The 21,552-nt window shown below is 34.7% G+C and overlaps 2 protein-coding genes across 4 annotated transcripts; both read left to right on the top strand.

Moving 5' to 3' along the window:
- The first annotated feature begins 381 nt into the window (after positions 1-381).
- On the top strand, positions 382-12,490 carry LOC106762057 (serine/threonine-protein kinase tricorner). The gene is made up of 12 exons (XM_014645745.2): positions 382-734; positions 3,109-3,283; positions 3,441-3,524; positions 3,791-4,032; positions 4,158-4,401; positions 4,999-5,078; positions 5,245-5,329; positions 6,305-6,436; positions 6,553-6,666; positions 9,058-9,105; positions 11,428-11,512; positions 11,897-12,490. The coding sequence occupies exons 1-12, from the start codon at positions 592-594 to the stop codon at positions 11,986-11,988; spliced, it is 1,524 nt and encodes a 507-aa protein (XP_014501231.1). The 5' UTR covers positions 382-591; the 3' UTR covers positions 11,989-12,490.
- Positions 12,491-16,998: 4,508 nt separating this feature from the next.
- LOC106761875 (probable protein phosphatase 2C 53) lies at positions 16,999-21,113 on the top strand. 3 transcript variants are annotated; one of them, XM_014645458.2, is made up of 6 exons: positions 16,999-17,134; positions 17,282-17,358; positions 17,681-18,962; positions 19,042-19,359; positions 19,445-19,550; positions 20,408-21,113. In XM_014645458.2, the coding sequence occupies exons 3-6, from the start codon at positions 18,093-18,095 to the stop codon at positions 20,740-20,742; spliced, it is 1,629 nt and encodes a 542-aa protein (XP_014500944.1). In that variant the 5' UTR covers positions 16,999-17,134; positions 17,282-17,358; positions 17,681-18,092; the 3' UTR covers positions 20,743-21,113. The 3 variants fall into 3 exon arrangements, with proteins under 3 accessions (XP_014500944.1, XP_014500945.1, XP_014500943.1); XM_014645459.2 differs by having other exon boundaries at positions 17,003-17,134; positions 17,285-17,358; XM_014645457.2 differs by having other exon boundaries at positions 17,007-17,358.
- The last annotated feature ends 439 nt before the right edge of the window (positions 21,114-21,552 follow it).

Consider the following 21,552-nt stretch of genomic DNA (forward strand, 5'->3'; position numbering starts at 1 on the left):
CACTGGGCCCCACTCCTCGTTGTTCTCATGTACTAAAAATCCCCAAATTTCATTTATGACAGGGACAGCAACACTCTCTCCTACCACATCGCTCAGTGTTTCACACGCTCCTCTCCCAGCGCGTCACTCCCTCCCCACAACACACTTTTCCATTAATCTATTCTGAGTCTCATTCCCCTGTGCTGCGAAACACGCACCTTCGCCTACAGTCACGGAACCAGATCTCGCCACGCAATATACTGGGAATGCTCCTGCTGAAGATGAGAGGGAGGTGCAGGGGATTAGGATGGTGAGGTGTGCAGGGGAGCTAAATCCGTGCCTTTTTCTTTAATGCATCTTTGCCATCATCTCCTCGTTGTTGCAATAAATAAGAGCTCCAGGGTGTTTGTAGAGAGAGAAAGTGCGTGTGTCGAGGGTAGAGAGAGAGAGAAAAAAGGTTGAGAAGAATCAGATAGGTTAGATTTATATATACATATAATAAAGAATAGATACACTTGGAGTTGGAGTTACACATTATTCTCTCTCTCACTCACACTCAGAGTGCTAGACAACGCTCACAGCGGGGGGAGAGAGAGACAGAGAGAGAAAGATATGGAGGATCTCGAGGAGGAAGAGAACGTAGCGGAGGAGGTGTTGGGGTCAAGCTTGACCATGGAGAAGGTGGCGGCGGCGAAGAAGTTTATTGAGAATCATTATAGGGCTCAGATGAAGAACATCCAAGAGAGGAAGGAGAGGTACCGAAATTGTTGATTATTCAATTTCTTTCTTTTTCTCTCAGATACTCTCCAACGCCAGTGTCTAGGGAACTTAGTCCTTTCGTTGAAATCGAGCTCAATGCTAAATAAGGGTTGGATCTTATAATTTAATTACCTTTTTCAACTTCTCATGCCTTTGTAGCTGAGGTAATCTCTGTGTGAATCACTGTATTTGGGCCTCGTTCGCTCATAATTGATAATTGCTCAATTTAACTGGTCCTTGTGTAAATCTGTTTGGTTTGACTAATGATTTTTAAAGTAATCCATAATTGCCACACTCCATTTACTTTGTTTCGAAGTTCTGGTTCTTGAGTTGAAGTTAATGCACGGGGTATTTGATACACGGTAATCAATTCATACACATAGTTGGCGTGAGACTCAATGGTTTTATTTGGTCTCACAGTGTAGAAGCTTGGGTAGTTTAAGTAAATGCCGTAGTGTGCGATCTGGGCTCTTGATGATAACCCCGGCTTTGATTTCCCAATTCTTGTCATCATAAGTTGCCAGGAATACGCATGTAATCTGAAATCTTACACCCGTGCAAGTGATCAGTGAGTGAGGAGAAGCCCAAGTACGTCTTGGAGTATCATCACACTCACACTCCTCAACTTGATATCTGTATGCTTGCTTTGGTTTGATATTTATCGTCAAGCTGTGAATCTATAAATTAATTACCTTCTCTTATCGTGGTTAGACAACTAGGACCGAACATATTCGCTCTTTTTTGCTTTTTGCCATCTTGTGGTCATAAATCATAATTTAGTTATATTTGTTAATGTCTGAGTAAGGTTTGCACCAGCAACACTGATCTACAAAAATATGGGTCAGACTAGATTGTTTGGATTAACTTAGAAGACTTAAGATAGTTGGTTCTATAAAGATATAGGAGACCTATGAATATTTTCTGCACAATTCCCAAAAAAACAACTTTGGCGTTTCCCTTCATCCTTATTATTTTGTTTACACTGCACATCCCTAACTGCATTTGTTACCAATGGTTACATTCCTCTGTAATCTCTAGGTCTCATTGGTTTCCCAACTTCATGTCTTGTTCAGCTCTTAGCAATTGAAATCTCTTCCTCAGTTTGGTGTTGAGTCACTCGATGCTCTGATGTGCCATGTCAGCATTTTGGTCAATGCTAATTTGAGCTTTTCATGTAACTGTTGGGTTTGGCGACTTCTCAGCTACAATTTTTCCAAAGTTCACATTGAATTCACTAGATTTCGTGGAACCAACTATTATTTTATTTCTAACAAATGTGTGTTTCCATCTTCATGCTATTTGTTAAGCACAGTAAACAGCCTCATCAGCACCGGATGTTGTAATTCGATAGCAGGGACCAAATTAAAGGGAACTAAAGGACAATATTGATGCAATGAAAAGACATGGCTGCTAAGTAGGAATAAACATTTGTCTCATCTTGCTTAGAATCATAAGCAAGGAGAATGATATCTTTAAACTGATTGAGCATTCTGGTCTCTGTTAATAAATGATTTGCCTCCTCTTGTTATAGTTAGACAACTTGAACTGTGCATGTCGTTTATTGTTCTTTTTTACTTTTTACCCTGGGTTTGTGTAGATAATAATTTAGTTATATTTTCTGATGTGATTGACAAATATATGGGTGCATTGTTAAAAGTACTCAAGATAATTAATCTCAAAATAATACAACCTTTTTATAGATTTTTTTTTTTTAATTTTTATGATGGGCGTCTTTCCATTTTCATATCATTTAATAAGCATAGAAAACAGTAATAAAAGCACCTCATTTGGTTCAATGCCAAGTGCCCAAATTAAATGGAGATTGAAAGTAAAAGACAATGTTGATGGAATCATAAGACTTGGAAGGGAAAAGAAGTGTGTCTCAAACTACTTAGAATCATAAGCAAGGACAATGATATGTTTTTTCTAAAGATTGACTCTCTGGATCTCTCAGAATAATTAAATTATTTGCTTAGGAATTATCTTCAACACTATCGATGAAATAAACTATGCATTCTCATTTTTTTTTTCTTTGGAAGGTATGCCATTATGACATGATGCCTCTGTAGCCATTAATGAATGAAATTATAATATTTAATGGTTTGACCATATGAGGTATCCGTCACCTTGTGTGTGATATGACATCATAGTTTGGCCAAATCTGGTCAAAGTGAAACAACCTAATGAGTGCTCTTCCTTTTGTGAGCTTCATCTGAAAAAAGAAACAGTTGAAGATGCTAAAGTGTATCCTGGCCTCTCTTCTAGTGGCCATGCTTATTTCTTTTCATAAAACAGTCTCTAGTATGGTGCAAATCTCTTGTTCACCCTGTGTTTTGGAGTTGCTGACGCTGACAATTTTTTTTATTCAAGGCGTTGGGTGTTAGAAAGAAAACTAGCATCTTCGGATGTGCCAAATGAGGAGCGGATCAACCTTATCAAAGATTTAGAGAGGAAGGAGACTGAATATATGCGATTGAAAAGGCACAAGATTTGTGTTGATGATTTTGAACTTTTGACCATCATTGGAAGGGGAGCTTTTGGGGAGGTCAGTACTGCCCTGGCATGCATTTTTGTGCATGAAAAAGTTCTAGCTGGATAAGATGCATTATATTATTATTGTGTTGTCTGCAAATGGGAATCTTCTTTGTGCTGGCTGCTTACTATGTAATGGTATTATTTTATGCTAACTTGTTCAATTACAGGTCAGACTGTGTCGGGAGAAGAAATCTGGAAATATTTATGCTATGAAAAAGCTGAAGAAATCTGAAATGCTTAGGAGAGGCCAGGTAGGAAATATACACTGTGCTAAGTAGAATGAAACGTAAGAATTACTAATGGATGGATGTTCCAGATGTAAATAACAGACTTGGCATATGATTTAATATTCTTCATAGTCCCTTAAAGTTCTGTTGTTGCTGAAATGTAATATTCCAATGTTAATGGGGTTATACTGTCTCCATTTTGGAAGGATCACCCATGTTAGTGGATGACTAAATGGCTTGAAGAATGCTTATTTGCTATTTTGCTTACACGAGCTCCAATTTGTTAACAGGTGGAACATGTTAGAGCTGAGAGGAACTTGCTGGCTGAAGTTGCCAGTCATTGCATTGTGAAGCTTTACTACTCATTTCAGGATGCTGAGTACTTGTACTTGATTATGGAGTATCTGCCTGGCGGTGACGTTATGACTCTGCTGATGAGGGAAGACACCTTAAGCGAAAATGTTGCTAGATTTTACATTGCACAAAGTGTTCTGGCCATAGAATCTATTCACAAACACAATTACATTCACAGGTTCAGTTTGGCTGTGCTCTTAAAGCTTTTAACTTTATATGTTTTATCAGGGGTGATGATGAAATCCGTTGTTTTTACATGCTAGACAACCATATTAATCTTTTCACTTGTCATCTATTTTTCAGAGATATTAAACCTGATAACCTACTTCTGGATAAAAATGGTCACATGAAGCTCTCTGATTTTGGTCTCTGTAAGCCTCTCGACTGTATTGCCTTGTCTACACTGCATGAAAATCAGACGATGGATGATGAGACTTTGGCAGAGCCAATGGATGTTGATGGATGTTTGCGTGATGCGGACAATCGAAGCAGCTGGAGAAGTCCTCGTGAACAGCTTCAGCATTGGCAGATGAACAGGAGGAAGTTGGTATGCTTTAGTTATTTAAACCCAAGAAGATATTTTCATAGAGATGGTCCTAGCTTTCTTCTATGAGGCCCATGTCTCTGTATTTGGTTTCATAGTGTGGGTTTGGATTCTGTGGTCTAAATCAAAACCTGCATTGATATAGAAGATTCCTTTTCTTTGAGTGATACAAAAGTAAACAGAGCTAGAATCTTAACATTATGTGTCTACTTTTTGGAGGGTGGGGGGAATAAAAATTTTCAGGAGTTCTTTAAGGAAAAAATGTCTTTGAAGGCTCCTAACTCCACATTTTTATATTTTGCATTATGAAATGGGGAGGTTTAAAATTTTTTAAGCTATGGTCCTGTCTAAATTGTAGAACGACTGTGTCCCTATGTTCAGTCTTAATGTATGGTTTGAGGATAGTGTAACTTGGGCTGCTATGCAATTATTCTCTTTAGTGAGACCGTAGTTCTTGATGACGGTTGTTGTTGAATCCATTGCACTTGAATTATGCTTTTCATTTGCATGGTCTATAATTACTATTGCACTTCTTATTCTAGTACTTCTGAAATAAGCAAGCCTTTCAGTGCACTCTGTTTCCTTGTTTCACATTGCAAGGCATTTTCAACGGTGGGGACACCGGACTACATTGCTCCTGAAGTACTTCTGAAAAAAGGCTATGGGATGGAATGTGATTGGTTAGTTCTTACCTGAAGTATTCTGTTTTAGACCTTGTAAACTTATAAGCTGGGAGGATTGCTGCTCTTTTTTGCTGTATTTAATCAATAAGCTCTAGTTATGTTGAGTGTGTTTGGCTGGTCATTTGAAATTTATACAATTTTAATTGGCTTGATCATATGGCAGGTGGTCACTGGGAGCAATAATGTATGAAATGCTGGTTGGTTACCCTCCATTTTACTCCGATGACCCAATAACCACTTGCAGAAAGGTACCAATCTTAATTGGTTTAAAGACTTCACATTATAAATTAATAATTTATTGCATCTCATATGTAGTTTAATCTGACGGGTACTTGACACTTTGCGCCATTTCCTATTGTTACCCCTTCTATTCTTTCTTAAACTCATTCTACCTCTTTACTATGTCCTCTAATGAAATCCTGGAAAACCAAAGGGAGACAAGCAGTTTAAGCTCATGTATGAATTGACACTGTCTCCTGTTGTTAGTACAAATATTCTTTGAGACTCAAATATTTTATCCCCTCTCTCTATTCCCCTGATAAAACATGACAACTAATAAAAACCGGGGATAGGTGGCAAAAAACCTGGTGATAGTTGTTTCATTGGTCAGGGACACTGTTCAATCATTTCAGTTAAGCACTTGAGCCAACCCTCATTTGCGAAATTATTTAATTTAAACATTGTGAAAAGTTAACTAAAATAGGACACCAAGGTGTGCTTGGATGGAGATGGGACGGGGAGGTTAGTTTATTTATTTATTTTTGAATTAGGATGGTTATATTATAGTAATAATTTATTTATTTATTTTTGAATTAGGATGATTATATTGTAGTAATTAGAATAATAAGGAATATTCGAAAATTGACCTATTGGAGATGTAATAAAACTATTTATGTGCCGTCACTAATAATAACTCTAGCTTTTTGGGAGATGTGATTTTTAAAACTGTAAAAGATCATTTGCTCGAAAATGATCTTGAGTTTGATTTTAAAGAAGTTGTTGATCTTAGCCACCCGCATTCTTTTAAATAGTAGTTAAGCTCAAGGTAAGGGGACCTCTATATTATCTGTGTCTCAAGCGCAGTCCGCTTTTCTGTGAGAGAAAATGTAAGAGAAGTAATTATTGGGTGTATTTTGCGCCTTTTTAGTTATGTTACCCAGAAGAATCAGTGTTCCCAAGATTCTGTTCTTTTTGGTTGGCACTAAGTTCGCTGTTGTTTTCAGATTGTTCACTGGAGAAATCATTTAAGATTTCCTGAAGATACCCAGTTAACACTTGAGGCCAAGGATCTAATTTATAGGTTGCTGTGTGATGTTGATCATAGGTTAGGTACTCGAGGGGCCCAAGAAATAAAGGTAAGGTGTTCATTTTATTTTAAATATTGTAATATTGACCAGATGCTGTGTCAGCCCTTTTTTTTTTTTCTTTACCTGTCATACTTCATACATAATATACATTCTGTATATACCAGGCTCATCCTTGGTTCCATGGTGTGGAGTGGGAGAAACTCTATGAAATGGAGGCAGCATTTAAACCTCAAGTCAACGGGGAGCTGGATACCCAAAACTTCATGAAGTTTGATGAGGTATAAAATAGGAACCCTTCACGCTATCCCATTATTTCCCGTTCTGTATATTTTCTTACAGAAGAACTGCTACGAACTGTTGGAAAAACTGCATATATCTAATTTTGCTGTTAATCATTTGAAAATTGTGCTTCATTGTTACCAGGGATTAGGGGTGTAAGTGGGTTGCGTCCAAACTGGTAACCCACCTAATCCAATCTAATTCTATTTCACTTTTGTAAGTTGAGTTGGGTTGTAATGTTTTAGTGCATCCAATTAGAATTGGGTGTTACTCCCTCCACCACCACATATGGTTTCCAGTACCTCCTCATTCCCTTTTTGCCCTTTAGTAATATTTAAATGGATAGGAATATGTGTTGGATTTGAATGTTAACATCCGTGCACAAATGTCGACATCCGCATCCATCCACAGATGTTGACATCCGTTTAAGAACGAGAGTCTATCGATATTAACATCTGCCCAACCACATGCAATGCCAAGTCTTCACCCACATCCGTCCACGGATGTCTTTATTCTATATACATTAGACAATCCCTTTATTATGCCTATTGGTGGAGTGACATTGTCCAAAACACAGGTGTGAGAATTATTGGAAAACGAAAATGAGTAATTTTGTGTACAGAGATCGATAGACAACAAGCATTCCCGCTACACCCTCACACAATACAAAGAAGAATGAGACAAGAAGAAGATGACGTACGATCAGGAGAGTACTTAATCAAGCAAACTACAGCTGAATCCACCATCTGAGGGAATCAGCTTCTCTGCCTTTGTTACAGCATCAAGTAAGAGAGGAACAAAGCTTCTAGATGGCCCATAGAAATGAGGGAAGCTATTTGAACCATCCACAATTTCATAAATCAAACCATCACCGAGCTGAGGGATATCACAGAGAAAACATGAAATTAGAGCATTATGCACTTTTTATTACTGATAAATATAACTTCGAAAAAGTCATAACCCAGTTGTATATTTCACTGTTTCATTGAATTAATGAAAGTAATTTGCAGGACAAACTTGTTAAGTTCATCTTACAAAAAGCCATAATTTCCAAGAAACATAATGTTTGATCCTTGATTGAAGGAAGGCACACGTAAGAGAGAGGATGTATTAGGTATAGTTTTAGGGTTTTGATTGGTTAGAGAGTGTTAAAGATGGTTTAGGAAATGGAAGATTAGAAGAATGGTGGTGTTTGTATGGTTCTGCGTGAAGAGGAGAGGAAGAGAGAAAGTAGTTAAGAAGGGGAGGGGTAGGGTTCTGTGTGCAGAGAAAGAGAAAAATGAGGAGGTGCAGGGAAATTTAGGATTTTAAAAAAGATAAAAAGTTAAATGGTAAAAGTTAAATTAATTTAGGATATTTTTGGAATAAAAAGAATAGTGAGGAGGTGTAGGGAATATTTGGGGTGGTGGAGGGAGCAACACCCATTAGAATTGGTTTCTTCATGAGTTAGAGAGCCCATGAACTTGACCCAACCCAACTGATGTTCTTACGTGTCTAGTAATATTACTATAAAAATGTTATATGTTTTATAATATGAATGTGTGTGTCATAAGTATTGTTTTTACCTTATAAATATTAAGATAAATATTAAGAAACATTAAAAGTATTTATTTTGACAATTTTTTTTTTCAAAAGGTGATAATTTTTTTAAAATTACTCCATTTGATGCTCCAGTCCAACCCAATTATAATACGTTTACACTGAATTGCGTTGTTAAATAAAATAAAGTTGAACTCAGTCCAACCCAATTATTTTAAATGGGTTTAGTTGCAAATGAGATTAAATTCAATCAAATCCAGATCTCTTACACTGCAACCAGCAATTTAGCTTGACGTAACAAAGTTTCTGTTGTTAAATGTAGATTTGTCTTGGTTATATATTTCTAAATTTTGATACTCTTCATGGCCAATATGGAACTTTTAAAATGAAAAAGGTAAATTCCCCGCCCCCCCCAAGGATCTGATAATTGCTAAAAGCTTGAATTGTACGATATGTGGAAGTTTGTGGGAATCTTTGTACTAAAAGTGAAGCTTTACCAGTTAAGCTGTTGAACTGAATTAGTTGTTGGTAGTTAGCTATAAATAGCAAAGGAAATCTTGGACAGAGATTTCAATTTTGTACATTGAACCTGCTATTGTTACTTTTCCTCTCTAATACAGTTTCGGAAGCCTTTCTTCTATAAGGTTCCCTTCTTATGCTTGTTCTTCAAGTAACATCTATTCCTAGAACTAGGACTTACTATTTGCACTAAGAGTTCTTTAATCATCTTTCCACTTTGATGACATTTTTTGATGTATTCTTGATTGCGTATAATGCCCATGTTTATGTAGTGTAATTTGCTGTAAAAAGCCTTGAAGATTTTCTCATTGTATTCTTTGGTGAATTATTAGGTGGATCCACCAACAGCGGCAAGAAGTGGGTCTGGATCCTCACGAAAGGTACACTTGTTTAGATTAGTTTTCTTTACACTTTTTTTCATTATTTTTTTTTACTATCTTATATGTAAAGACATGTTATAGACTTGTTTGGGTAAATTTCCATCTTTACTTTTAGGAGAAGAAAAAAAAATTTAAATAGACTTCCCCATAAACTCAAAATATTTTATGTATGATTTAAATATTACCTTTTAGAGAACCTAATATGGGAGAGCTTGTATAATTCGGGCTAATTTTAACTTATGAAAAGACTCATTTAATGTTTTCTTTTTATTTCTCTAGAAGAAATGTTTATTCAAACACACCTTAAATTGTATTGCATTTATCTCAAATATAGTTGTTTGGATTGCACTTTAAGGTTTCCATTAGAAATATTGTTTTGAACTTCAAGCCATTCCAAACGCATGCGTGTTAAAAAAAATGATAAAAATATATTATGGTAGTGTTAGATTCTTGCTCCTTGGTTGTTATACTTCCTCTCGTCAATTTGGTTTCACTGATTTGTGATACTTTTTCAATACCGTTGCTGATAACAGTTAAAAGTGATACGAGAAAATAATTTTTTGTTTATTGTTCTTTATATCAAAGCTATAAGATGGTGAGTATGGTTTTCATAGATAAAGCAAGGTAACCGTTCATCTTCTTGAAATATATCTACTTAGGTTAGTGCAGTAATGGCTTAAAAAGGAATTTGTTGTATGATTCCCACCTATCAAGGGTGGTAATCAACAATGGATACAAACCATGTTGCTTCTATAAGTTTTTGTTGGTGCTAAGCTGGTAGTTCAAGAATTGTGTATTTCGACTTGTCCAAAAAATGGGGAAACAAACAGCAATTTGTTTGGAAATCGATGGAGACGCAATGGGCCATCAACAAAAGTCTGCCGTAGAAGAGAAAGAAGGATAATGGCAGTTTAGGGAATGGATAGCAATGGTTTTCTTGTCTCTACAGAAGGGACAGTTGGCATCAGGATAGTGGAGATGAGGGTGTGTCAATGACAGGAAAGGACATGTAGGGTGTGTGGAGGATGGGTAATTGGTTAGTGGCTGGGGTCACAGGGCAGGGAATGCACCGTTTCTGCAATTTCCACTGTAACCAGAGCAAGTTCCACTGTAATCAGAGCTTCTCCTCTTAATTTCCTTCTTACTGTTGGTGAAGGACAAGTGCATACTGCATGATCATACATATTATGCTTTTAATCGATATATTTTTCTTATATTGGAATCGTGATTTTAAAAAACGGTTTGTGATCACAATTTCGTCAAGGTATTGCAAATTTACAATAACTCTGATTTTGTGACCTCAATTTGTAGCTATAGTGCCCATTTATCTGCAATTTCCTGCGATTTCAAGAAAAACTGCAAAGCTGGAATCGGTTCAAAATCTTGATTAGAATTAAATAAATAATCAATTCTTCTGTTGTTTTATTTTTAATCTTTCGTTTCTTTGATGTTAGTATCACTACCTTTTTCTTCTCATCTTCCTCTGCTTAGTTAAACACTTTGCAAGGTATGGGAGTTGCATCCCATACGTACGAGATTCTAGTATGACGTTTATGGGTCTTAGGCTCTCCGACTACAGAGCTAGCTATTGTGGTGGGGTTCTCCAGAGATTCTTATTAATTGGCATTAGAGTCTTTCACCATGCCTCTCAACTGCAAACAAACAGAGCGGGTCGTGAAGGTGACACTCACAATTTAGTGTTTGTCCAGGACTAATCATGGCCTAGTGCCAGCTCATACAAAAGGGCTGTGGAGTGTGGTGTGATGTTAGGAACCAATCCATAGACTTTAGGATCCCGTATTACTGTAGTTAGCTTTCCTGGTGTGGTTCTTCGCCCTCTCGAGATTCTTATAAGCATGATTTGAACTCAAGTCCTTACAGTCACTACCAAAAACCTCACGAATTGTTTCGGCTGGCATCTTATCAACTTGTTTTGCGCTTGTGCTTTACTGTTTATACATGACTCCAAAGTCAGAAGTCTTTATTTGATTATTCTGGTTCATAATTGGAGGGTGTTTCTCAGTCTTCAATAGCTAATTTTTTGCACTATTAACAAGAAATTCTTGTTTATATGATTTTAAGGTGATTATTATAACAGTCAACGAACTTACTATGCATTATTATTCTTTGATTGGATGACAATTGATTACTTATTCTTCTGCCATTTTCTTTTAGAATGTAAGATGTATCCATCCAGTATGACATTTAATAAATTGTTGACTAGCGTATTTTTTTGTTTCAAAGTATCTGTGATAAACCTTGCTATTATAGTTAGACAAAATGGCATAATTTAATGTTTCAACATCCACCTAATTCCTACAGATGCTAACTACCAAAGATCTAAGCTTCGTTGGTTACACTTACAAGAACTTCGATGCTGTAAAAGAAGGGCTTCGTCAATCTTTTGGTATGTCTAGTGATTACCTTCTGTGGCCATGAGAACAATTCCTAGTTATTTTCTTGGAAGTTAGCCTGCTTGTCTTCTTTCTCAATGTACGTGTGCATATCAAGCTGAATTTTCGCAATCATTTCAAAATAGTTAACTGTTGAACATGCTGGGTCAAACTATTGTAGTGTTCCTGAATACTACTCTGACATGGGATATAGGGATCAAAACGTTATTGCATGAAGGATCCAAGGACGAATACTGGTTCCAAAAAAAAAAAAAAAAGTTTAGAAGCACTGAATTGGGTCTGGCACGAAACAGTTTGAACGAAACTTAAAGAGGAGCCAGACCAACCTAGTAGTTAATTAAAGTTGACAAGATTAATGATCTAATAATTATTTGCAGGTGATTCCATGCAAGAGTATGCTTCTAAACGGGCAGCTGAAGAAACAAGTTTACAAATGCTTGCGTCTTCTGGAGATCACATGTTACCATAACTTTGTGCAAATTGAAGTCCACCGTGTTGAGTTTTTGTGTACTTGCTTTGGCTTTAAATATTGGCCAAGAACATGTATTATGGAACCTTAATTCCTATGCCATTTGCAAGAACAGTGTGTACAGCAAGTAGTCGAACAGCATTGTCAAAGCTTGTAGGGTAAACACCGTGTGTGTATTTGAATTTTCAACTTAGGAACTGAGAGTTGTGCGATTGAGTGCTCCTGTCCTGGCTGCCCAGGTTGGCTGTGGAAGACTTGCCTTCTCTAGTGGCAGTTGCTGGTTTAATGTTAGTTATGGTCAAATTCCTGAGGAACCATTAAAGCATCCTGAAAATTATTCGATGTGATGTGTACATTTATTGGAAGATAGCAAAATTAAACTATTAAAACAAAGACAATGCATGGGCATGGATCCTGCTATTGTCTTTAGGTGCTCGGTTGCTTACCCTTTTACCTAAATCAATTTTATGTTGAAAAGTGCACTAAGTGACGTCTACCTCAATTGTCCTTCTCACTGGCTAATGCTTGAATTGAATGAATACCAACATTTTCTTAATCTCTAACACACCACTAAGGATTGGCCTTCAAGCCCATGGCCAACCATTTTATGCTCTGTTTATCCATTGTGATTGATTGTCTTTTTCTCTTGAGAAAATTTTTCTTCCCTATTTTACGATTTTTTGGTGGTTAAGAAATGAGATACAATCTTCAAAGTAATCTTATCGTCTTCAGCATGATTGTCTTCAAATGCTTCTGCCCTTACGTAATAAGTGAGGATTTCATAAAATTAAAGAATTTAACTTTATTTTGAGAAAAAAGTTTCTAATTAAGTTTTAGGCTTTTCTTTATTTATTTATTTTTTAAAATTCATTCTTGTTTATAATCGTTATATCAATTTCAGTATTACATCTTAGGAATGAAAAAACACACTTATAATTTTAATAGATGGAATTTTTTATGTTACAACTTGATAAATAGTATGATAACAAATACTCGGAAATAACAACTTTTAAATGAGTAGACACATAAAAATTAAATTATATTAAATGCGATAGATAATGAAAAAAAAATATTTTTTGACTAGGTGCTTGTGTATTAATTCGGGGATGACTAAAGTAATGGTAGGTTGTGAGGCTCCCATTTCATTGGTGAGACATCCCTTTCAAATAACCAAAAACAAACACATTATATATGACAAAAAGTCGATTGTCTCATCTTTTTGCAATTAACACTTTCCAATGAAAATGTCACAGGTTTTTTTTTTTGTTAAACTTTTAAAATATACAGTAGTCTATGAAAGTATTTTTATTATATGTATTGATCCAAATAACACCGACCAATTATTTAGGCTTGGAAAATATCGATTAGTTAGGATAAGAATCAACTAATAATTTGCTTAATATAAACATATTAGTAGTCATAATTAAAAGGAATTAGATCATGATTAGGATGATTATAATCAACTCTTAGGGGATAACATCATTCAATATGAAATAGGTAGAAACATGGAGGTTCACTGAATCGTTATCCCATTTGAAGCGAGTAGCCTATTCACAAACCTCATGTACAATTTAATTATATCTGAAAACTTCGACAATAGTGTTGACACAAATTTTCCCAATTATATGGTCACTCCTCTCCTATGCGGTCTCCTCTTGACTTTGATCCCTAGTCAAACATTTATTAGGAGCTTGAATAGGTGTCGTGATGCGATTTACATACACTGAGCTCTGCTTGGACGATCCCTAATCTCAATGACTCGAGCGGTGACAACGATGTAGAGACAACATTGACATATCTGATAAGTGTGATTAATACTCATTATTCATGTTTATTTCTTATCTTAAATTTGTACTTATTCATGTATTTGGTGTTTTTCTTATGAGAAAACGTTATATTATTGTATTTAGTTCAACTTAAATATTATTTTATCTTTTTTATAGAATATTGTGTAGAAAAATAAAGATTTGAAGAGTTTTTGAATTTAGTGTTAGGATCCTTTTTATTCATTTATAGTCCATTATCTCAACGAAGAATAAAAATACTCGCTCAGCGAGATAGAATAGTTAAGAACAAATCAGAAGTTAACAATTAGACAAACAACCACAAATTCTTGAAAAAATAATACTTGGAACTTCTATTTATTATTTATAATAAACTAGTACACAAAATGTTAACAATATCTCCTATCCTCGTGATAAAAAAATCCTTTAAAGATATCTCAATGGCAAATATTATCATGTTAAGAATGATAAAAAATTTGAAGCTAAACGGTAAAAAACAAAAACAAATGCAAAAAAAAAAAAATTGGTGAAAATGATGCGACCCATTTAGTCGTTATTTATTATAAAACTTTGAAAGTAACTACTAAATATGCTAAAAAAAAAGTACCAGAAAATTGTTTAAATAGACTTTTAACTCTATACACAAACTAAGCTAATTTCCGCAGAACATGCGATAATATTTTAAGATTATAATTCATAGCATTTTTGTGTATCCCAAATGCTGACTTCATTGAGCCCCTTATGATAATACGTCACAAACAACTTCAATGATTGATTATAAACACAACAACCTTTTCCACACTCACTCTTTCGCCATTCCATTTCTTTTTAACTCAATACCCTTCAATTCAAAACTTTCAAACTAAAATGCCCATTTCTTAAAAGAATACTCATCTCATTATGATTTTCAAAGTTAATTTTAATTATAATTTTGTTAACGAGAATTGTATTCAATATGTTTTTATTAGAGCCGTCAAAATCGATCACAACCCGTGGGTCAATTCGATCCACCACGGTCGGGTTGGGTTTGAAAAAAATTGTATTTTTTGTATGCAGGTCAGATTTCAACCTGACTCATTTAAACACCGTTGAACTCATGTTGGTCCACCAACCTACCTACCTAATTTTATTTTATTAAAATTTAATTTTAATTTTATAAAAAAAAAATATTATTTTTTGCTTGAAATAATTATTTAAGTTTCCTATTTTCAAAATTCATTAAACACTCATGAGAATGAAAATTGTTTAGATTTAAATTATAGAAAGTTTATATATTTTTTATTTAAAAATATTGTATTTAAGTGAGCTAACCCGTGGTGGGTCGGATCGGGTTTGAATTTTTCTGGCTTGTTAATAAATGAGTCGAGTTAGATTGACTCACTAAGTGACTAACACGTGGTAGGTCGGACCGGATCGGACCGGATTACCCGTTTTGACAGCTCTAATTTTTATATTGTACCTTTCCATATTATTTATTATTATTTTAACTATTAAATCAAATCACAAAAATTAAATAACTTACGACTCTTTCTCAAATCTTTGTGAATTTTAAAATTTAGTTAATAATAAAATATAATAAAGATTAGTTATATATAATTACTGTTCCTCGTATTCATATAGACAAAATTAAATTTGCGGCAAATATCTTTTTTCAATTATATTACCAAGTCAAACTAAGCCTTTTTCAACTGATAAGATTTTAAAGATTTTTTTTTCCGAATTTTTTAATATATAAATAATAATTATTTTGTTTATTCTCAATTAGTAATGATTGAGGAACTGGTTTTTCGAATTTTGGCATACCTAGATGTTGTAATGTAATATGTGAATTTCCGAAAATCATATTTCAATAATGTTTAAAAAATATATTTATTAGAAAAGTAATTAATTGTAATTTCATTTTGAAGTATCTTCATAGTTTGAGACTAGATATAATACTTTTAGATTCTAATTACACCAATCAAATGTTTTAAGTACGAAGTTTTAATTACTTTTTTTTTTCGAATTGAAATATATTTACATTTTAACATCATTTTTATTATAGGGTCATACTCAAATTATAAATTTAAGATTTGAGTATTACAATACATTTGACTGTATTAGAGTATACTAACACGACAATGACAATAAATATAAGAAAATGTTTTTTTTAAATTATAAAAATAAATATTTTCAAGTTAAACTTTTAAAATGATGAGACGGTAAATAAAAAAAAAAAAGACATGATATACTCTTATAATAAAATCTTCCAATGATAATATACAAATTAAAATCATGAAATGATACTTATTCAATAAATATGAAAATTCAAATTATTATAAATTTGAAAGATCCTATTAACATGTTAAATATGAAAAAAATAAAAGTCAACATTTATAACATATTATGTAAGAAAAAAGAGATCTAAAGTAAAATTGTTGTATATTTTAGCATTAATGAATCTCTTTATCTAAAATTTACTGCATTTGGAATAAAAAGAAATCTGTCACCATGATTTCTTTAAGGGGATAAGAAGTTATAAAATGGTTTAAATAGAAATTTGTTTTTTTTTTCGTTAAGTTTGTTTAATTTTATTTTTAATAAATTCATAATTTTTTTAATTTGGTTCTTTTATGCTATTTAAATAGTTAAAAAAGTATATATCTATGAGTCAAATTAATATTGCACCACAGTATCAATATTACGTGATAAATTAATATCAATATTATTTGTCAAATCAATATCACATTTTAATATTTTATTTTTAAATTTTAATTTTATTTAATTTAATTTTATGGCACTTTCTAATTTTATTGATTTAAAATAATGAAAAAAATTCTTCTAATTTTATTTTACCTCAATTTAAAACTGGATAAATTAAAACTGAATTAAAAATTTTAATAAAAATTATAATTAAATTAAAAAGTTTTAAAGTTAAAACTAAATTAAAATAAAATAATGAGACATAATTAATATGTGATAATAATACCACCTGACATAATACTAATTTGATAAGTGAATACATTATACATATTATTAATATTTTATTAAGCATTTAAAAATAGTTATTAAAAAGAATTAAATTAACTAAAAATATGGATGAAAATTGAAATTTGATGAGGAAATAAAATGAATAAAATAAATGGAAGGTGAAAAAGTGAAGGCAGGTTGGGAATGGAGGAAAGGATGGGTGGAGATGCTTTAATATGCTCTTCAAGATTTGACATCTGTCCAACTCCATTGTCTTCTCTTTTTTTCTATGTCTGCTCTTTCTCTTTTAAGCCCATTTTTCTTTCATTAAAACTTTCTTTTTTTTTGCTTCAATTTTGGTCATTTTCTTTCTTTCTTCTCCACTCCCTTTCTCGCGCTTCCAACACACTCAGGTATGCTTATTATATCTATATCACACCCAGTAAAGCTGTTCATTTTTATTCACTAAAATGGCTTCGATTAAGGAAAGTCCATGCTTTTATTTTTTCTCTTGATTCTTTCTTCCTTCTTCCATCATGGCTCTCTGCTGTCACACTCAGAAGATGAGGCAGTCAGAAGAGAGAACAAACCAAGGAAGGAAGTAAGATAGGAGACTTTACATGGTTGACAAAATTAGGTAATGAATCTCTTTTTCTTCTTTATTTCTTTTACCTTTTTTCTTTCTTTCTTTCATTTTATGATTATTATTATTGGACGAGGTTCAGCTCTGTTGCCTCAGATCCAGGCAACTCATGGTTTAGTGTGAAAAAAAGGGTGTTATCTTTTGAGGGCTTCCTTGTGATTCCTGAGACTTTGCTTTTCCTGGGGTTCTTTCTCATGACCCTTTTCTTTTACTCAATATTTCTTGTGCGTAGAGATAATGAGTGTTGGCTTTGTTTTCCCCCCCTCTCTCTTTCTCTTTTATTTTTGTGGGTTTTAATCTTTTTTGTTTTTTGCAGATAAAGTTTGTTTCTTTCAAGTTTCGGCTGATTCTTTCTCACCAGAGTTGACGAAGGTAGACAGAGAAGAATCTAGAAAAGAATATGATAATGGTTGAAAAAGGGTGTATTTTAGCTAATTTCGATTGAAATTTCCGCAAATGGAAATTCGGATCCATTGTTGTTGACCAGATCTGACTATCCCCATTTCACTTTCGCCACCTTTTAACTATTCCATGATTTGCATAGGTTGAATTTGCCTCCGTCTCTGGGCTTCTTAGACATGGGAAATGGTTTTTTTACATCCACGCTTGTCATTACAGGATCGTTTTCTCTCATAAAAGACGATGATAATTTAGTTCAAATATGACAGGCTGTGGGATATCGGTAGGGTGGGAGGGTAACTTTTCGTACTACATAGATAAGGATTTTGATGGAGGAGATGTCAACCACGGTTGCAGTGCCATTTAGAGTAGGTAATTCAGTGTGTGATAAGCCAACCATTACTACCCACATGGATGTGTCCAGAATTAAGCTGATGACAGATGCAGGGTTGTTATCCAATTCTATAACTAAGGTTTCTACTGATAATACTTTTATTGCTGATGAGGATCTGGACAGTAATTGTCTTGGGAAGGAAGTTGGTAGTGCAGCAGTCACACCTCCAGAAAAGGGAAGAGTAGAAGAAATTCCGATGTTGGGTATGGTGTCCCAAAACATAAACTCTTTGGTTGTCGGTGAAGAAGTTTTAACCCCAGAAATTGAGGATGATGATTTGATATCGCTAGAAGGTGATTCAATTATTGATAGTTCTCTTTCAGTAGCGAATAGTAGTTTTTGTGGGGATGAGTTCATCGGTTCTGAGATTTCTGCAGATTTAGGGACAAGAAGTTCCATAGAAATAGAGAAAAGCATCAACACTGTGAAAACTGCTGCCAGGGCTACTGATTTGAGTGTGTCAAATGTAGTTGCAGATGTAGCAGTTAGCGTTGAAGAAGAGACAGGAGTTATATCTGGCCCAGAGCCTACTACAGGTGTTATTCATCAACTAACTCTAGAAAGATCTGTGAGTGGAACAGTTGGTAGAAGTGTTTTTGAATTAGATTGTACCCCACTTTGGGGATTTACATCTGTCTGTGGAAAAAGACCTGAGATGGAAGATGCACTTGCAACTGTACCTAGATTTTTGAAAATTCCTATTCAAATGCTAACCGGTGATAGGGTACCTGATGGCATAGACCACTGTTTCAGGGAGCAGACAATACATTTCTTTGGAGTCTATGATGGCCATGGTGGTTCTCAGGTAAAGTTTTATTTTACTTTTTACGTGTTCTAATGTCCAACAATTAAGCATTCTTCACACGGAGCTTGTTTACTTTTAGGTGGCAAATTATTGCCGCGAGCGCATGCATTTAGCCTTGGCAGAGGAAATAGAATCTGTCAGAGAAGGTCTTGTAGTTGAAAGCACCAAGGATGATTGTCGAGATCTGTGGAAAAAAGCCTTCACCGGTTGCTTTTTGAAGGTTGATTCTGAAGTTGGGGGGGATGTTAATACTGATCCTGTTGCCCCAGAAACTGTTGGATCAACTGCTGTTGTTGCTGTTATATGTTCATCTCATATTGTAGTTTCAAACTGTGGTGATTCAAGAGCGGTTCTGTGTCGTGGCAAAGAACCCATGGCCCTATCAGTTGACCATAAAGTAAGCTACCTTGAATTGTAGTTGTCTCCTTTCGAAAGAATTTTAACTAAATAGAAGAAATTTATGTTTGATTGTTGTATGATAGCCAAATCGACCCGATGAATATGCAAGAATTGAGGCAGCTGGAGGCAGGGTGATACAATGGAATGGTCACCGAGTTTTCGGTGTTCTCGCAATGTCAAGGTCAATTGGTACGAGCTTAATCAAAAGTTTAACTTTATTTCCTGTGGTGTAATGATTTCGGTTACTTGGTAGTGTTTTTGGTGAGCATGACTGACAAGGAATTTTTCTCAATGCACATATCAGTAACTTAGTTTATGAATGGAAAAAGGAACATTGGTCGCATTCTTCCTATCTACACTCTCATCTCTGATAGAAATGGTTTTATTTTGAAGATGGTGAAGTCTTTTCATTTCCTTGTGATGCTGATCACTTATGAGTAATGTTATGTTTTCCTACTATAAAATAAGTATTAATTGAAAAGGTAAAAATACATTTCATACCTTAGAAATGTAAAATGCATTCAATTCTTTCTGCATTTAGTAATTCAGAAGATATTATTGGATGATTTAGTGGTCTTCTTTTTCACATGACTAAAAGGCCTGCAATTTACCCTCCTAGCTGGTGCATTTAGTAACCTTTGTACGTTTTCCAACTGTCTTAACCGATTTTCTGTCATCTTTTTGCATACAGTTATTTTGTATTATGGCCTTTCTTGTGTGGTCAGAGGCATTCATATTACCCCTCGCATTTCTGTTCTCACTTTTTCTCTCACGCGTCCTTTAAAGTCGAACATTCATAAATTGTTTGTTCATAAATTTACTTGAGAAGTTTCATATGGGGTGATGTGAAAATGGTTACTATGGATACTAAATATGGTTATGCTTTGTTTTCGTTTTTTTGTCTTGGCTGCATTCTTTGTGCCTGTAGGTTTGATGATCTGCTGTGGCTGTAGTGTGTACTTGTGCAGTGAAGTTGCATGTCCTTGAAAAGATTTTGTCGAAAGCTGTTTTTGTTTACTGTTGGCTTGATAATTATTATTATACAGGTGATAGGTATTTGAAGCCATGGATTATTCCAGACCCTGAGGTGATGTTTGTTCCTCGTGCCAAAGACGATGACTGCCTCATTCTGGCCAGTGACGGCCTGTGGGATGTCATGACAAACGAAGAGGTGTGCGACATTGCTCGGCGGCGCATACTTCTCTGGCACAAGAAAAATGGGCTGCCACTGCCCTCAGAACGGGGAGAAGGAATTGATCCTGCGGCACAAGCAGCTGCAGAGTACCTCTCAAATCGCGCCCTTCAGAAAGGAAGCAAAGACAACATCTCTGTGATTGTGGTGGATTTGAAAGCTCATAGAAAATTTAAGAGCAAGACGTGACTGTTTCTTGAACTGCACCTGGGTGTTAGAAGATATGAAAAGCTGAATTATGATCGAAAATATAGTTTTTTTTTGCCCGTAAATTTTTCATATGGGCATCATCAGAATAGCACCCTGTACAATACATCCACCTCGCCCCCCTAGATCACTCAACTGATTCAGAGTCTCCTTGTACACTGCCACATTGGGGCCATGTAAATCTTTGCTGCTTTTGTAGGTTTGGTATAGGAGACCAGTTCCATGTTTATCTGTCACCATATTGTATTCATTATTATGCCTCCGAGAACAAAGGCTCTGTGAGGTATTTACTTCATATTGTTTTAACCTGTGTTGTTTATAAAAAAAGGTAGTAGTTAACTGGCATTGGCAAAGCAATTCTCTCTGTTTATGTCGGTGGTGTTGGTTTATGATGACTCAGTTCCAGTGGTTGTACTCCAATCATGATGATGGTGGGGACAGTTATGGACAAGGTTGCTTAAGAAAAATCCCAGTTATTTGCATTTTTGGTATGTGATGGTTGAGTAATATACATAGGAATGTGGCTTCTTCTATTAGACCTTGTCACATTCTTCTTTTCTTAAAAAGATCACTGTAGATTGATCAACTTTTAAGATATTTATATTCATTCAACCATAGATGTTGCCATTTTAAAGATATTTTCCTTTTTTTCATGGCTGTGATTTATGACACATAAATATCAAAACATTGGAGTTCTGATTCAGATTGCTGCGAGCACTAGGACAAACTTTAGGTCCTACGTGTCTGCCTGTGTGCTGCTTTCTTGTTTTGCAACAAAATAAAACTGGAAGA

This window comes from Vigna radiata, chromosome 5, assembly GCF_000741045.1.
Source record: "Vigna radiata var. radiata cultivar VC1973A chromosome 5, Vradiata_ver6, whole genome shotgun sequence".
Lineage (NCBI taxonomy): Eukaryota > Viridiplantae > Streptophyta > Magnoliopsida > Fabales > Fabaceae > Vigna > Vigna radiata.

What these genes read in the sequence shown, in the direction of transcription:
- LOC106762057 (XM_014645745.2), top strand. Translation starts at nt 592, where the DNA reads ATGGAGGATCTCGAGGAGGAAGAGAACGTAGCGGAGGAGGTGTTGGGG. An exon ending in GAAGGGGAGCTTTTGGGGAG is followed by an intron (nt 3,284 to 3,440) that starts GTCAGTACTGCC and finishes GTTCAATTACAG; the next exon opens with GTCAGACTGTGTCGGGAGAA. An exon ending in GGTCTGGATCCTCACGAAAG is followed by an intron (nt 9,106 to 11,427) that starts GTACACTTGTTT and finishes TAATTCCTACAG; the next exon opens with ATGCTAACTACCAAAGATCT.
- LOC106761875 (XM_014645458.2), top strand. Translation starts at nt 18,093, where the DNA reads ATGGAGGAGATGTCAACCACGGTTGCAGTGCCATTTAGAGTAGGTAAT. An exon ending in ATGGCCATGGTGGTTCTCAG is followed by an intron (nt 18,963 to 19,041) that starts GTAAAGTTTTAT and finishes GTTTACTTTTAG; the next exon opens with GTGGCAAATTATTGCCGCGA. An exon ending in CGCAATGTCAAGGTCAATTG is followed by an intron (nt 19,551 to 20,407) that starts GTACGAGCTTAA and finishes ATTATTATACAG; the next exon opens with GTGATAGGTATTTGAAGCCA.